This window comes from Bison bison, unplaced genomic scaffold (assembly GCF_000754665.1).
Source record: "Bison bison bison isolate TAMUID 2011002044 unplaced genomic scaffold, Bison_UMD1.0 scf7180017864503, whole genome shotgun sequence".
Classification (NCBI taxonomy): Eukaryota; Metazoa; Chordata; class Mammalia; order Artiodactyla; family Bovidae; genus Bison; species Bison bison.
This window is the reverse complement of record NW_011495061.1, coordinates 4190283-4207077: the sequence shown is the minus strand read 5'-3', so window position 1 is coordinate 4207077 and position 16795 is coordinate 4190283. Positions and strand designations below refer to the sequence as shown.

The window sequence follows — 16795 nt, the reverse complement described above, 5'->3', positions numbered from 1 at the left end:
AGTAAGAGAGTCACCAAAGGCTTATTAACCCATGTTAACAGCTCCAGGGGGGTTGGGCTCAAAGTGATCAGTTTGGATCCAACTTCAGATGAATTGAGACTGATCCTGTACACATCCATCCTTGGGCTTTTAAAGAGGCTTTATTTTACTAATGCCATGGAGACACATCTTATCTCCTTTGCAAGACTCCTGGAGGACAGGGCCCCATTTAATCAGCCTGGTCATAGAGCTTCCATTGCATAGAGGCAAGTACTCTCATCAGATCAGATCAGATCAGATCAGTCGCTCAGTCGTGTCCGACTCTTTGCGACCCCATGAATCGCAGCACGCCAGGCCTCCCCGTCTGTGATAAATAAATGAATCCATTCATAGCCTCCCAAAGCCAAGGTCAGAGTTAAACTGTGTCCCCAGTTACTTTCTGCTTTGTTTCAGGAAAAGTCTTTTGAGAAACATACACTCTGGGAACAGGAGATACCCCACAGAGAAAACCCTTAGTACTTCCCTCCCACTTAAAGCAGCTACTGCAATGCGGGAGTTGGAGGTAACAGAACAAAGTGATTCCCACCAGAAAGGACTCACCTGTAATATGAGGGACTCTTTATCTCCTTCTAGGCGTGCTAAGCGTTCCTGGTATGTTTCATTACCGGCAGCACTGTGGTGATTTACCTGGGACTAAAGGGGAAAAGGAAAAAATACACACTTAAAAGGCTGGCAAAACATCTTACCAACTTCCAAATGAAGTATGCAACTGGTGAAGACAGTTTCACTGATTATCTATGCAAAACAACCCACCTCAACAGGAAACCACAAGATGTCGAAACCACTTCAACGAGGACCAGACTAGATGCCAGTGATAGGTGTGCCATGAAAGTTGGCAAAACCACCCCCTGGATGACCTCACCTTTGGCTAGAGAGGCTTTCATGAACTCCAGACTCGGCGGTGCTTGACATGACTGGGCGTGTTGGGTCTGGTTTGGTTGGAGGCACAGCCTGCCAGCTGCACCAACAGCAATAAGGGTCCGCCTCTTTGAGGAGACCAGGGAGCTAATACCATTCACCAAGGAACCATATGGGAACAACTCCGGAACAGACCTCCTCTCCTGACTCTCCTGTCAGGGTTCTCCAAAGCCGAGACACACCTTACAGCATGCAGATCCATCCTGAACATTGCAGAGAGCATGAAGGATTAGGGATGTCAACTGCAAGGCTCTTCATCCACTCACATGTTCCCTTCTGGGAATGGACAATCCCACCCCTCAATAAGGGCTGTGACAGCCAGGGTAGCACATGGAGTTGCTGCAGTGCTAGAGCTGAGAAGAGTAAGCCAAGATGAAACATCTTGAGAAGAACCCAAATGACAGCCAGAGGGATCTCCAGGGCCAAGCAGAAGGAAAACACAGGAAATACAAAGAAGCCAGAAACCATGGAAATCAGAGGTGAGGGAGGTTTGATACAGCAAAGGAGAGGTAAATCTAATAAAATGTCTTGAGCTAGAGACAGGAGCTGCAGTCACTTTCTGGGTGTGTCTGCCCTGGTTGTATGCAGGGAGGAGGGAGGTGGCTGCTAATGGAACTGAAGTGGACCAGCATCTCCCACACACCCTTCCTTCACAGTGAATTTAAGGCCCAAATCAGAACCACATTCCAACCTTCAGACTGCACTTTCCAATCCTCTTTCATTAAGAAAAGACATCACCTTCCTTCCCTTGTCCTGTCCCTTCCCCAGTGCACTGCCTAGGTGATGGCAGGTGGTGGAGCCAGGCCTGGCTCTAAAAAAGAAACAGGGAACAAGAATTCTTTATTCAAGCCTTGGAGTGTCACTTGTGAGAGAAGCACCAGCTGTTTGTTGAAGGTACAGTGGGCGGGCGAGCTCAGGGGCCATTTCCCAGGGCGGCTGTGCCAGACACAGGCCAGACAGACAGGGCACCCCTGCCACTGCCTCTTCCTCCAGCTCCTGTCCAGTCTGCATCTTGTCCATTGTTACGGACGCTCTTTCATATCATAAACAAAGGGCCTTGACAATCACCAAAGGCTTCTCTGTGTTGACAGCAGTTTATTATTATTCCATTAATCCATATTCCAGTCATCACATGGTCAAACACTGACTAGTATCCAAAGATATAATTATAACCAACTTTTTCTCAGAACCTAACGAGAGAGAAAAATAGTTCTTAACAGCAGGGCAATTGCTTCTATGTCCAAGAACTCACATGATGGCGATTTTCAGGGGAGAGAGAAAATGGGAAGGACCCAAGGCATCCAAGTGAAGCTGTGCATGTCCAAACCCAGTGCCAAAGTCAGCACGTGCACAGGGCCACCAGCACTGGCACCTGCCACTTGTCCCGCAGGAGGTGAAGAGAAGGCTCCTTCCACAAGACTCCAGTAAACTACCTCACCACCCGGGCCTCTGTCAGATGCAGTGGTGTGTTCATGCAGTAAAAGATCTACACACAATCACCCAGAGAAGCAGCTAGTTGACAAAAAAAAAAGTCAGGAAGTTGACATCGTAAATTCAGTTAATACACAAACTGCATGCACAGAGTCATAGAAGTAGATTTTAAAAAAAAGATCTGAATCCACTCTAGCAGCCAATGGGAAAAGGGAAGCACAATTGACTTAAAACATGCACAGATTAGTATGAGAAATTCCAGGTGACTCTAGGAGAAGCGCAACTCTTCCTAAGGAAGGGAGAAACTTCCCTTCTTTTCACAGAGAGACTCTGTGTAGTGGGATAAATAATATTCATGGTGATAGCCTCACAATAAACAGAGCCAAGCAGAACTCACTGCTCTCCTATGATGCTCTCAAATAGGTCAAAGGTTAGTCAATTCATGGGCCAGAGATCGAAGCAATTCCATGGAAACTAATACAATGTGGTCCAAGCACTGTGCTCTAGACCCAAAGCAGGCAGTAAGGCAGAGATCACCATGTGCCAGGCACTGTTGAGACCACTTTACATTTACTAATTCATTTAATCCTTCCCACAACTCTGCTGCTGCAGCTAAGTCGCTTCAGTCATGTCCGACTCTGTGTGACCCCATAGACGGCAGCCCGCCAGGCTCCGCCATCCCCAGGATTCTCCAGACAAGAACACTGGAGTGGGTTGCCATTTCCTTCTCCAATGCATGAAAGCAAAAAGTGAAAGTGAAGTCGCTCAGTCGTGTCCGACCCTCAGCGACCCCATGGACTGCAGCCCTCCAGGCTCCTCCATCCATGGGATTTTCCAGGCAAGAGTACTGGAGTGGGGTGCCATTGCCTTCTCCGATAGATTAGGTTAGTACTTCTAATTCCCAAGGAGTTATGAAGTGGTCAAAGAGACTGAAAAGTTTAACCGAGAAAAGAGAGTTCGGTCCACATACTTTGCCCATTTCTGGTCAGTTCCAGAAGGAGACATTGGGTGCCTCTTGGCATTGGCAGGTCGGTATAAACCCCTGACAGGTTTCTGCCATAAGCCATATGAGATCACCGTGGAACCGCAGAGCAGGGCTCCTCACAACTCTGCTAACAGGGTGCTACGTTTATTCTAATTTTACACTGAAAGAAACTGCCGTGCAAAATGTATGGACAAGGCACAAATGGATTATTTGTCTAAGTTACTACATATTAAATAAGTAAGCTCTCTGTTATAGCTTAATTGAGGAGCAGATCAGTATAAATTTTGTTTCATACACTGGGATTGTATGAAAGTTCACTTAAAGTATAATATTTAAAAATGCTCTATGAACCTAAATATTCTTTAATAGAGAAGTGGATTAAAAAAAAAAAAACTACAGTTCACCCATATTATGTACAACTTGTAGCATCTTAACATATGAAGCAGGTATTTACAAACCATCCTACAAATAAAAGACATACTAGATAGTGAAAGTAGCAAGATTCAAAGAATCATCCAGTGTGATACTAGAAAAAATACTATGCAAGGACTTCCCTGGTGGTTCAGTGGCTGAAACTCTGGGCTCCCAATGCAGGGGGCCCAGGTTTGATCTCTGGGCAGGGAATTAGATCCCACATGCTGCAACTAAGACCAGGCACAGCCAAATAAAATAAATATTAAAAAAAAATACTATCCAGTTCCATAAGTATTGATATATGTATGAAAATAAATCAACTGTCTGGAAGGTTACAGAACAACCCTTAACAGTGCTCTCTTCTGGGGAAATTTCTGGGCTATGAATAGCTAAGACTGGGAGGTTTGGTCAAGATTGGTTTTTACTTTAACCACAATAATTGAGCTTTTTACAAAAATATATTTACACAAGTAATTAAAATACATTTCAAAAGCTAGAAGCATTGTTTGAGAAACTAGAAGAGTAGTTCTAGGAGCTTTTTTCCTCCCCCAACAGACTTGAGTGGCTTCCCAGGTGGCATAGTGGTAAAGAACCTACCTGCCAATGCAGGAGACCTAAGAACCACCGGTTCAATCCCTGGGTCAGGAAGATATCCTGAAGGAGGAAATGGCAACCACTATTCTTGCCAGGAGAATCCCATCAGAGGAGCCTGGCGGGCTATAGTCCATAGGGTCTCAGAGCTGGACTCGACTGAAGCAACTGAGCACACACACAGTGGACCTGAGGGGCATGTCCTCTGCTGGCAGCCTGCCCGTGTAACTGCTGCTCATGGCAGAAAAGTCCTTCCCTCAACCCAAGTTACCATTCTAGAGGAACAGGGCATCTTCCTCTCATACAGTATGCAAAAGTCACTGTTCTTCTCCAGCAAGTTTTTAAAAGGTATTAAATAAACAGCAGTGAGACAATGTCCCAGACAGAAGTCTGCTGTATTATCATCCTTTGCTTTTGGTAAAGTTCAAAGTCCTGTGTTTTCTCTTCCACATAAGGTTGACAGCTCTCAGAAAAACTGCACACAAGCCTTAACCAGGCACAGTCCAGGATAAAATACCACTTCTACTTGAAGAACCTGGAAAGCATCAGAAACCAAGGCCAAGAAGATTACTTTAGAATCACCTCATTGAATGCCAACACTTATCAGCCAAAGGTGTGGATTTGAGCTTTAGTGAATAAATGCATTCTGCCTTCCAATAATTAAGCAATAAGTTCAGTCACTTGTTGGCATCATTCTTGGATTATAAAATGTCAGTACCATCAGGGCATTAAAAAGCCAGATGGCTATGAAAATTATTGAAAAACAATTAAAAAAAGACAGAGTTGGGACACAACTCTGTTTTGCCGCACTGTAAGAAGAGCTTGCTTGTCCGAGGGTACACCCGCTTCCTTAATTATAACAGTGGCATTGCGGTAGAAGGTTTGGATCAATACTGAGATAATCAACTGGATCCCTGAGTGATTCCAAGGTTTGGGAGTCTCTGAAAAGTCTGGTCCATATTCTCTATTAGGTAAATCAGTGGTAGAGCAGTTGCCCAGCTCTCCATGCATGAAGTCAGAGAGAGAGAACCATGTCAACATTCCACTGAGGAGGAGAAAGTCACACTGAATTCTGAAGGAATCTAATAGAAAATGCTAAGTTTCTATTTCTCCCCACCTGGGACAGTAAGTGATCTAAAGAGAGTTCTGTACAGTTCTACCTTATTAAGGATGCTCATCCCATTGATGAATATAATTTTTTTAAAAAAAGAGGTCATTGTTCAACTCATTGTTAGCCCCTAGGCTGGATCTATACAAAGAAATTCTGATGTACTAAGGTGTACTACACATATATTTGATCAAATTTTCTCTTCTCTTTTGATGGTTATTTCTACAAATGTGACAGAGGGGAAAACTGAATCTTCTCATCCAAACTTTCCATGATTATAGCTATTCTTAAAACTACAATTCATGTTAGTTACCTGATATAATGTTTTGTGGGACCAAGAGATATCGTGAAGGCACGGGGCCTGTGTATCCTGCGGAAGCGAAGCGGCAACTGCAGATTGCCGCTGCCATTCCTCTCGCATCTCTTACTGAGGGATGCCACAGTGACATACACACCCTCTCATATCACAGCAATGAATCAGCACGGGTGTTCTTGTGTGTATATTGTCAATAGTACAGAAACTTTAGCCAAGACTATTGAAGCCAAGCCACCTTTGCTTCTATCAAAGCTTTGCTATCAAGAAGCTCAGCAAAGTCTTGGATAAAGGAATCCATCCTGTAAAACCCAGATCTCTCCAAGGGAAATATAAAACACAACTCAGGAATACCACATCTTCCCCAGATGCTCAACATCTCTAACAGAGAAATGCAAATCAAAATTACAATGAGGACTTCCCTAGTGGTTCAGTGGTTAAGAATCTTTTTGCCAATGCAGGGGATATGGATTTGATTCCTGCTCTGGGAAGATCCCACATACCATGGGGCAACTAAGCTCGTGTGCCACAACTACCGAGTCCCCGTGCCCTCAACAAGTGAAGCTGCTGCAATGAGAAGTCCATGCACTGCAACTGGAGAGTAGCCCTGGCTCACCGTAACTAGAGAAAACCTGGGCACAGCAACAAAGACCCAGCACAGGCTTAAATAAATCAATAAAATTTAAAAAGAAAAAAACAATGAGGCACCACCTTACACTGGTCAGAATGACCATCACCAAAAAGTCTACAAATAATAAATGCTGGAGAGGGTGTGGAGAAAAAGAAATCTGCCGATTCTACTGATAGGAGTGTAACCTGCTGCAGCCACTAACAGTATGGAGGTTCCAATATGACATATTCTTATAATGGAGTCTTACTCAGCCATAAAAAGATAGAAATAATGCCATTTGCAGCAACATGGATGGACATAGAGATTATCATGTTAAGCAAGTCAAAGACAAATATCATATAATATCACTTACTTATGGATCTAAAATATACAAATGAACCTATTTATAAAACATAAACAGACACTTTGGCCACCTAATGTGAAGAGCTAACTTATTGGAAAAGACCCTGATGCTGGGAAAGATTGAGGGCAGGAGGAGAAGGGGGTGACAGAGGATGAGATGGTTGGATGGCATCATTGACTCAATGAACATAAGTTTGAGCAAGCTCTGGGAGACAGTGAAGGACAGGGAAGCCTGGCACGGCTGCAGTTCATGGGGTTGAAAAGAGTTGGACATGACTGAGCGACTGAACAGACATAGAAACAAACTTATGGTTACCAAAGGGGAAGGGGGGAGGGAAGGAATAAATTAGGAATTGGGGATTAACATACACACACTAGTGTACATAAAACCAATAAACAGCAAGATCCTACTGTATAGCACAGGGAACTATGTTCAAAATCTTGTAATAACTATAAAAGAATCTGAAAAAGAATATTTGTGTCTATATAACTGAATCACTTTGCTGTATAACAGAAACACATTATAAAATCAACTATACTTCAATTAAAAAAAAAAAATTATTTCCCAGGCCTTGAGAATGATATTGGTGAGTCCTCAGGAACAGAGACAATACAGCATCTTGACTCCTACAGGCCGTGGCTCTCTTTCTAGAAGACCCAACATGCTGTTGATGCTGGGATTGGGCAGGCCTAATGTACAGCTCCAGCAGTCAACAGCCTAAAGTGGGGTTGTGTTCTAAGCCATCTCTAAACGGAAGAGAGCGGCTTCACGACGAGGGAGCAGGCATGCAGGTGATCTATGGCTGGGGGTCATGGAGTTGAGCACGGTAGCTCATCAGCCTCAGTCATTAAGAGAGAAGTGGGAGGATGGAGAGAGGGCTGTACGGGCCCAGGAAGCATAGGACTGACCACCAAGATTCCAGCATGAGCAGAGTCTCTATAGGAAGGGCATTTGGGGCTACACAAAGCTTAATCTGAGTCCTGCCCCCTACCTCTTCCATGGGTCAGTGAATATGGGGTTTACCCTTGGTGAAGTTCCTCATGCACCAAGAGCTGGATGTTAGCAGACTTGAGAAATAACACAGGTTTTCCATATCTTGGGGGTGTTGCATTTTTATTTGGGATAGGCTATTTAAGTTATCAGAGAACATTTAAGATGCCCCCTCAAACCCTCATCATTAGCTGTTTCCTCAGTTTCCCTCTTGCTTTCTTGCGGAGAGAAAACCACAGGCTGGGATCATTACCTTCGCTGTAACTATTTGGCACAAGTGAGGGCTGCCATCTTCTTGGAGATTTTCTCACCTTTCCCAGCCTCTGATGCGAAGCTTGGATGGTTGAACCCTTCCTCTGAATTTTTAAACTGAGGAACAGAAAATGGTGGCAGCTGTGCTAGAAGGCTCTGAGGTTGTCCGTGGCCATGTCTTTTCCCACATGGAGGAAGTTGGTTTGCAACAGGAGTCAGCTATGAAGCCAGCGTTCATGGAAACACAAATGAAAGCCACGAAAGAGATTGATGGCATTCTCACCCTGGTTCTTGCTGTCCAAAGACAATGATATAACCCTGCCCTTCCTGTTGGTCTCCTGTCGGTCCCCTGTTGGGCTGTAGTGGCTCAAACCAAGTTTCAGTTACATGCAACCAAAGTCCTGGCTAAAGCATTTGTCTCAAATGGTGATCAGTCCAGTAAGTGAAATTTACTCCTGTGGAAACACACTTACTAGAAAGCATTCCTGCTACTTGGATATAGTACTGAATTACAAAGGGATTCTGCCTACTGTTTCCTGAATTGCTTGAACTGGCAATTGTTAAGAAAGAATTGTCAGTTTAGAGCCAAGTATAGTTAAAACCAGGATTATCATCAAGGGCTAACAGGGATCTGCTTTGTGGCACAGGGTGTGTCTGTGTGGGATGCATGGGGATGAAAGAGGCACCCATTCTCCTTTGTGTGTGAAACAGGTGACTTTACTTCCACTACCTGTTTGCCTCCATTCTTACTTCTCCAGTAGAGCAAGAAGGTTAAGAAGGGAATAATACAAGATGCATTAAGCCCGTGGGCATCAACTAGATGTGTGTAGAGGAGAGATGAAATAAAGAAAAATAGGTTAAAGCACAAAAAAAAGGAACAGGAATCTAAACTAGGGCTAAAAGACACAGGGTGGATGGGTAATGAATAAATGAAGGGCAATAAGACTACAAAAACGGGGACTTTCTTGGTGGTCCAGTGGTTAAGAATCAGCCTTCCAATGCAGGAGACATGGGTTCGATCCCTGGTCGGGAAACTAAGATCCCACGTGCTGCGGAGCAACTACCAAGCCTGCACACTGCAGAACCCATGTGCTGCAACTAGAAAAGTCCACGCACCACCACAAAGACCCAGCACAGCCAAAAAAAAAGAACACAAAATACCTAACAACATGTTTAAGAAGTTATGTTGAAAAAAAAAAAAAAGAAGTTATGTTGAAAGAATAACATGCCCTATATAGCTGTACAAATGCCAGGTCTGAAAGCTGCAGCTTCCCTGCTCCCATCCTTTGCTAATCTGGACTTCAAGGCAGGGGGTCCCTGGGGAGATTGTTGGGAGGGGGCTTCCATATTCATGTACAGAATTCCTACAGCCTCCTCCTCCAAAATGCAGAACCTCCTGTGCAGAATGACAGCTGAGAATAATCAGGAGGCGAGGCTGCATTAACCATGCACAAGCTCAGGTAGGTCACCTCATCTCAAGCTTAAATAGAGGAAGTCATACCTCACAGAGGGGCCCAGAGGGTCAATTAGGTCATTAAACACAAAGACGTGTGGGAATAAATGCGCACAGTGCTCTTCAGAGCAAGATGCTGCTCTAATGCTTCCTTTGTGTAATATAAACAGTTTTTGAATGATTGTGGAAACATGGAACTCATTTAAATGGCTTTGTTTAAGCTAAAAGACCAAAACATAGTTAAATACAGCTCATCCCTTGTACTGTCGGCTTTAATTAACTCATTCTTTTTGTGCAAGAGAACAAAAAAAAGGCAACATTTCCCATAGACACCTATGAAGTATCTAAAGATTTGAACAAACAACCCAAGGGAACAATAACCCAAATGCGTTGGGGCTGGAAAGAAACAAAGTGCCTAAGGAACAACAGAACCCACTGTTAGCTAAGAGCTCTGGATTCATGCCTGCGGTGCCAACAGCTGAGAACCTGTTCTTTCCATTGTCCCTGAAAACATGTCCATGTTCAGAGTCATATCTACATGGCCACAGTCTTTCTTTTCTATGAGCATCCTATGCTACGCTATGCTAAGTCACTTCAGTCCTACCATACTATAAGTCCTCCGTGCTACATACATGCTTATGATCACCACAAAGAGAATTTCAATAGTTAATAATGACTGACCATAAATACTTAAATTTTTTTTCTGTTCCAATCTGAAACTCAGGTCAATTAGTTAAACATGAGTTTTCCAGCTGAACCCCCACTGAGGCCCCTGGCAGCCTCCTCAGAGTCATCACCCTCTGACTCTAGTGGACAGTCAGATTCCCCAATGCTTGCTCACTCTTGGCCTGGTCCCTCCATTGTACTGAGTAGCTTGGCCAAAGGATGGCCATATTAGGTCTCTGCAGAGTTCTGGAGGGGGTGAGTGCCACAGATGCAGGCCATGAGGAATCCCCAGGAGTCTGACTTTCACGGGCTGGCTGGCCTCTGCTGGGAGGGTGCGCCTTCTTCCTGTGCTCTGGTACATCCTCAGGGGTGTTGAGTGAGGGCAGTTCTGCAGCATTCCTTTGGGGGCGTGTCCTAGGGGACCTCCTGTCAGCATGGCACCTCACTAAATATGAGGAAAGAGCTGGTTCCAGAACAGTCAAGTGGGGTGAAGGAGAGGTCGCATGGGGGTGTCATTTGGTATGCGGGCATGAGTGTGGGAAAAGTCTAAAGCAGTCAGCTCCCCAGTGAGACAGCTCCAGTCATGTTTCCAGGCTGCCTAGTCAAGGGGATCATATCAAATCCAGAAAACCCATCTCAAGGGAGCCATGGCTGCCAGGCCCAGGGAGATGTCCAAGTCACTAAGGCTATACTTTAAGCTTAGGACCACCACTCACATATCAAGCTTTTTAGAAACTAGGAAAATGTAGACCTTAAAAAATAAGGGTGAGGGGGCGTCCCTTGTCCAGTAGATAATAATCTGCCTTGCAACGCATGGGACATTGGTTCAATCCTTGGTCTGGGAAGATCCCACGTGCCACGGGGCAACTAAGCCCATGTGCCACAACTACTGAACCTGTGCTCTGGAGCTTGGGAGCTGCAACTACAGAGCCCATGTGCCACAACTACTGAAGCCCGGACACCCTAGAGCCTGTGGCACCCTAGAGCCTGTGCTCTGCAACAAGAGAAGCCACCACAATGAGAAGCCTGCATACAGCTAGAGAGTAGCTCTTGCTCACCTCAACTAGAGAAAGCCCATGCGTGCAGCAATGAAGACCCAGTGCAGCCAAAAATAAATAAATTAAAAAATAATAAAATTACACATTAAAAAGGGGGAAACCAAAAAATTTAAAAATAAAAAGTAGATCATAAAAGCTACAATTCCTATTACATGGTTCAGGTGTAACAGGCAAGGAAGCCAAATGGAATGAGTGCAGGAAGGTGCTTGTAAAAAGGAAAGCCTCTCCTCAATATTCTGGTTAAGGAGTTTAAGGGCCTTCTGGCAGTTATTATAAAGCCACTTTTTCTAGATAAGGAACAGCTAAGCCAATCCACTATCTTTGGCACAGAGCTTCTTTGAAATGCAGTGTGAACAGAGCACAATCAAATCCTTAGCTACCAGGACTCCAACAAGAGAGATCTTATCCTGACTTTGACCTCCTTATGCCCTTGGTTGCAATTTTGTAAGAGGTGACTGAGGGTTGCTAGTGGGGTCATCACTATCAAATATTTCACCATTAGGGAAGAGCAAAACAAAGTTCACAAATAGAAAATTAAATATGGGGTCAACCAATGTTTATGCGATCATGTTTCATTCATTTACCTATTCAGTGACTCAAATATTCCTGAACACCTATGAGGTGCCACGCTCTGTGCTAGGCAGTCCCTGCCTTGAAAAAGCTCTGTAGTTGTACAGTTAGATGTCATAAGGCAGCAGGAGTGGCACAGGGGATGGACGAATCAATAATACTTTCAAGGGAGTGGAGAGGATTTATAGTGGAGTCCTCACTTAAAAGACTGTCTTGAAAACAATGAAGGAATTCCCCCAGGAGAAGAGAGACCAGCACCTTTGGAAAGAGTCTTCCTGATACAGCTAGGCTATCCATGAAACCATGACAATTGCCACCCTTCACTACTCTGGTCTCCAAGAACACAGAAAACAAAGGATGTCTTGAAGACTGTCTGTAAGCTTTCCAACCAAGGAGCTGGTGTGATGTACATGAAGGCTTGTAATTGATCATCCTGGAAAGTAGAATGAGGAAGAGAGAGGAATGCATTTGATTAACCAAGATCTTGTTCCAAAATAATAGCCTTGCATGAGCTTAGTCTCTGCTCAATTCTCTTGATCACATGGCTGGACGCATAAGGAACCTACAACACTTGACTATAGAAGTGGTATTTATAAGTGTGTTGGTATCTTGCAAAGGGATTATATTAAAGCCAGGAGCACAGTAAAAACAGGAGCCTCTTTGAGTAGTGCTCTTTCCTCATCTTGCCAACTCCAAACTTAATTTATGATTATTAAAAACACCCATCAGAGACGGGCAGCATCAGGTGTCAGGGTTGGGGATAGCAGGGGCACTGTGATTGTTTTAATGATTCACTTGGAATCATTAGAAGCAAACTTTCTGATGCTTCTTGGCTCGGGTCAGACAATCCAAGAATCAAACAGGCATGAAAGATCCATAGGTGGAAAATATGTGAGTAGGTAAAGGCCAAAGTAAGGGGCTGGTCCTTTGGTCACAAGAATTTTATTAGCCCTACAAGATGCCCAAATGGGAATGAATTCTAGGGGAAATGAATGAGAAATGTTGCTTGGGAACTAGAGGTGATAACATTACAGAAGAACTTTGAAAGCTTTCTTAGGGACAAAGCCAGTGTGAAGTGGGTTTGGGGGTAAGTAACCAGGAAGGAGTGCAGATGGTGAGTTTTTAGCCTGCTTTCGATTTCAAGATTCCCAATGGTGAAAGGAACGTTAAGTTCTATAAGGCAGCATAGAGAGAGAACATAGTCAGAGTTTTGCTTTTCTCTAAGAATTACAGAGGTATTTTCTGCCAAGGACAAGGGACAAGTAGGCAGGGCCGAGTAAATAAATAGAAGAAACAATCACAGAACAAGAGGGTGTGGAACGGCTTTGGGTCAGGAGGACAGGATACCAGGATAGCCTTGGCAGAGAGAAGGGACTCTTGACCTACGAAATCAAAGGAAGCTAAAAAATAATGGTTGTGAACACTGTTACATTTTGTGGTGAAGGGGAGGGAAGATGAGATACTCATCTATATGTGGCAAATTTCTTAGTAGGTGGTAACATCAAGTGAGAGGGGGTCAAGGTTGGGGACCCATGGAAAAGTATGAAAGAGCTGATACTGGGATGAGGTGGACAGAGAATGCCAGGAGGAGTCAAATGATCACCCCCCCGCCCCGCCCAGCCCCACCCACCTACTCACCCACCACCACCACCACCACCGTGCTGTTGCCCGCTCACAGAACTACCAGTGGCTGAACTGCTCTAGAGAACCTGCAAGCTGCTCAGCAAATGACCCTGGTATGATGCCACTTTGTTAAACCCTGCTGGGAAAGAGGCATGAGGCCCTCTTCAAGCAGCTGGTACACGGGAGTCACAGGTGCTGGTGGTCAGAGATGGCAGAATCTGAGCTCCTAAATTATATTGGGGAATATGATGGGTAGGTACACTGGGTGCATTGGCTAAAAATGGGATGTACTCTTGGGAAACTGGGGACAGCTAGAACAGGGGACATGCCTTTCCCTGGAGGAAGGCATGGCAACCCACTCCAGTAGTCTTGCCTGGAGAATCCCCATGGACAGAGGAATCTGGAGGGCTATAGTCCATGGGGTCGCAAAGAGTTGGACACGACTGAGAGACTAAGCACAGCACAGAAGAACCTTTGGGTAGCCATACCCAATGTCACCCTCCTTCTGGTCTGAAAATACCTCTGTCCAGAATCAAGGTTGGTCACATGACTCTGGAATAACCAGAGGCTGTCAGTTGTGGCCAAGGTGATCATCATCGTAACACCTAGGAAGCATTTTCTAAGCACTTTACAGACATTGAATTACTTATCCACATTTTACAAACAAGAGAGCTGAATATCAGGGAGATTAATCAATTGTCCAAGGTCACACAGAGCTGAGATACGAACCCAAGGAGTTGGACGCAGGGATCTGTGCTCTTAGCCAGTAGGAGCAGCTGTCACAGAAGCCGCTGCCTACTTCAATTTCACTGCAGTCTGACTTGAGAGCAAGACAAGTCAATGTCTGGGGCCAGGATGTCTTCCCAGGTCTTCTGGCCCAAGTGGCCAGGCTACTGGATCAACCATTTGAGCACCAGATGACACAGTATAAGGCTTACATTAACAGTCTGACCTCATTCCACATTCTACTACAGAACCCAAGACAATTGCATGGAGGAGTCATGGTGATTCCATTTTTGACTTTTTTTTTTCAGGGGGGAGGGGTGGTGGACAGGGTTATGACTTTAGTTTGGAATTCAGTTTCAGCAGAGTTCTAGAAGCCAGCAGCAGTATCAAGATGCTGACAAATGCTGGGGTTTCTGCTCCTGGGAAATAGCTCCTGCTCAGGGAGCAGTGAGTAAACCCCACAGACCCTGCTTCTAGCTATTTTAAGAGGCCCTTTCAGGACTATGTGGGTTAGAGCCACTTGGATCTCAAAGCAGGGCAGGTGTTAACTGTTTGTGAGTCAGTCAGGAACCAGACAGCTGAACAGCGAAGGCCCTCTGGATGCTTGTGGCAGATTACCTTATCTCAGGGCTCTGCCTATTGGGGAAGGAGCTGGAGGACCAGCCCTGGTCAGCCTTCTCTCAGTAGCCATAGCCAAGCTGGCCAGAACAGTAGCCACTGGGGCCTCTGGCTACTCAGAGTGGGCCAGGTCCCAGCTGTATCCCATAGGGCTTTGGTTTGAAACTTTGACCTAAAATGTGGAAAGGGGCCCTAAGTGGAAGGAATGATGGCCTCTTCACTCCAAGGAGAGAAGAGAACATACCATCTGCTCAAGATCTCCCTTCCTGGTTATGGCCAGTAGCAGTTAACTTTTATTGAATGTTCCCTCGTGCATGGTACTCTGCTAAGCATTTGACATGCATTATCTTACTTGACCCTCATAAAACCTGTATGTGGCAGGCACTTTTATCTTCCTTATTTTATAGATGGAGAAATCCAAGATTTGAGGTAATCTGCCTAAAATCACACAGCAAAGCCAAGAGCCCAACCTAGGCTTTACTTCAAACTGCATGTTCTTAACTAAAACAACATGTAGTATCCCATCCCCTAAAGGCCACAAAACAATGTCTCTTTTCTCACAAATGCTTTCCTCTATCTTAGTGCATTCTTGGCCATAAACATCTCCCTTACAGCTTCCAAATTCAAAGACTGTCTTGCTCCGAGGCATTACCCTCTTGGACTGGTGCAAGAGCAAGCGTTCCTATGCTACCAGGTCACAATTCTGCCACAACCACCCCCTCTGCACGGGAACATGAAAGAGCAGGTTTCCGTCTTCAAAAACCTGGGCTAAGGACTTCCCTGATGGCGCAGGGAATAGGAATCCACTGGCCAACGCAGGGGATGCAGGTTCAATCCCTGGTCTGGGAAGATTCCACGTGCCACAAAGCAACTAAGCTGCATGCCACAGCTACTGATGCCTGCACGCCTAGAGCCTGTGCTCCACAAGAAAAGCCACCACAATGAGAAGCCCGAGAACCACGAGAGGAGTAGCCCCTACTCACTGCAACTAGAGAAAGCCCATACAACAACAACAACAAAGCAATGAAGACCCAGCACAGCCAAATAGAAAAAAAAAAAAAAACCTGGGCTAAGAGAAACCTGCTCTCTAAGCCACTGAGGCTTAAGAAAGCATGTGAGAAGCGGTGGGTGAGCCAGGCAAATGGAAAGTACTAGAGACTCGGGCCGGAGTCCAGTAGGTGCAGTACAGGGACGAGGTCAGCAAAGGACACAGAAGGCAGGGAGTATACCTGGGAGCTCATGGGAGTAGATATAAAAGGTGAAACTGAAAGGTAAGTTGAGGCCAGGTTAAAAAAGTGTCTTAAATCCCACCAGGCAGAAAACTCTGAGCTTTCTCATTCAGACTAAGGGCAAGTCCTAGGCTTCTGATCAGGATCACAGGATGAAAGGGAATTTGTTTTTTGTTTTTTAAGGGGATTTTAAAAAGAAGAATCTGACAGTAGTGTTTCAGCTACAAAATAGGAAAGATATCAATTATACTGCCTATGACATATCTAATATTTTGTGCGCTTTTTTTAATGCTCCTTAAAACTAGAAGAAAAATATGTTTTGCTATGAGTCACCTACAGGGGGTCTGAAGTCTCCTCACCTAGCGCTTCCCTTCCTTCCACGGGAGCCAGAGCTGCCAACCTGGGCCTCAGGACAGAAAGAGCCTTCTTACATTGCCTCACATGCAGGATTCATTTCTCTGCAAACAGAACTTCTGCACAACATCTATCCCAGCAGCTAGGACACTGCATAATCCCAAGCATATCATAGCTGCTGGTCCCAAGACCTCCTGGTTAAAGAACTTCAGTTGGATACAGGACAATAAAGACGAAGTGATGGGAACAGCACTTCTTATCTCCTCCAAAACCTCTTCAGTGACGTTTTTACAATTCTTAAGACAATCATGTGAATCTTTGCCAAAATATCTGGTCACCTCAGCACACTCTTTGGTGACTGCAATGACCCCATTCCAAAGCTGGACAGAGGCTGAGCACAAACAGGATTCCTGCTGGGTTCTAAACCCATAATTTTCTACATACTTGGTCGAAGAAATGAGGGTTAAGAACTGGACTGGGAGA

General features: G+C 44.9%; 1 protein-coding gene across 6 annotated transcripts in view; it reads right to left on the bottom strand.

Moving 5' to 3' along the window:
* PPFIBP2 (PTPRF interacting protein, binding protein 2 (liprin beta 2)) overlaps positions 1 to 16795 on the bottom strand; it is a 158991-nt gene that overhangs the window by 70344 nt on the left and 71852 nt on the right. For all 6 annotated transcript variants that reach the window (XM_010829275.1, XM_010829274.1, XM_010829277.1 and 3 more), the window contains one exon: positions 580 to 672. In XM_010829275.1, coding sequence (XP_010827577.1) covers positions 580 to 672 — 93 coding nt within the window. The remainder of the gene's footprint in view (positions 1 to 579; positions 673 to 16795) is intronic.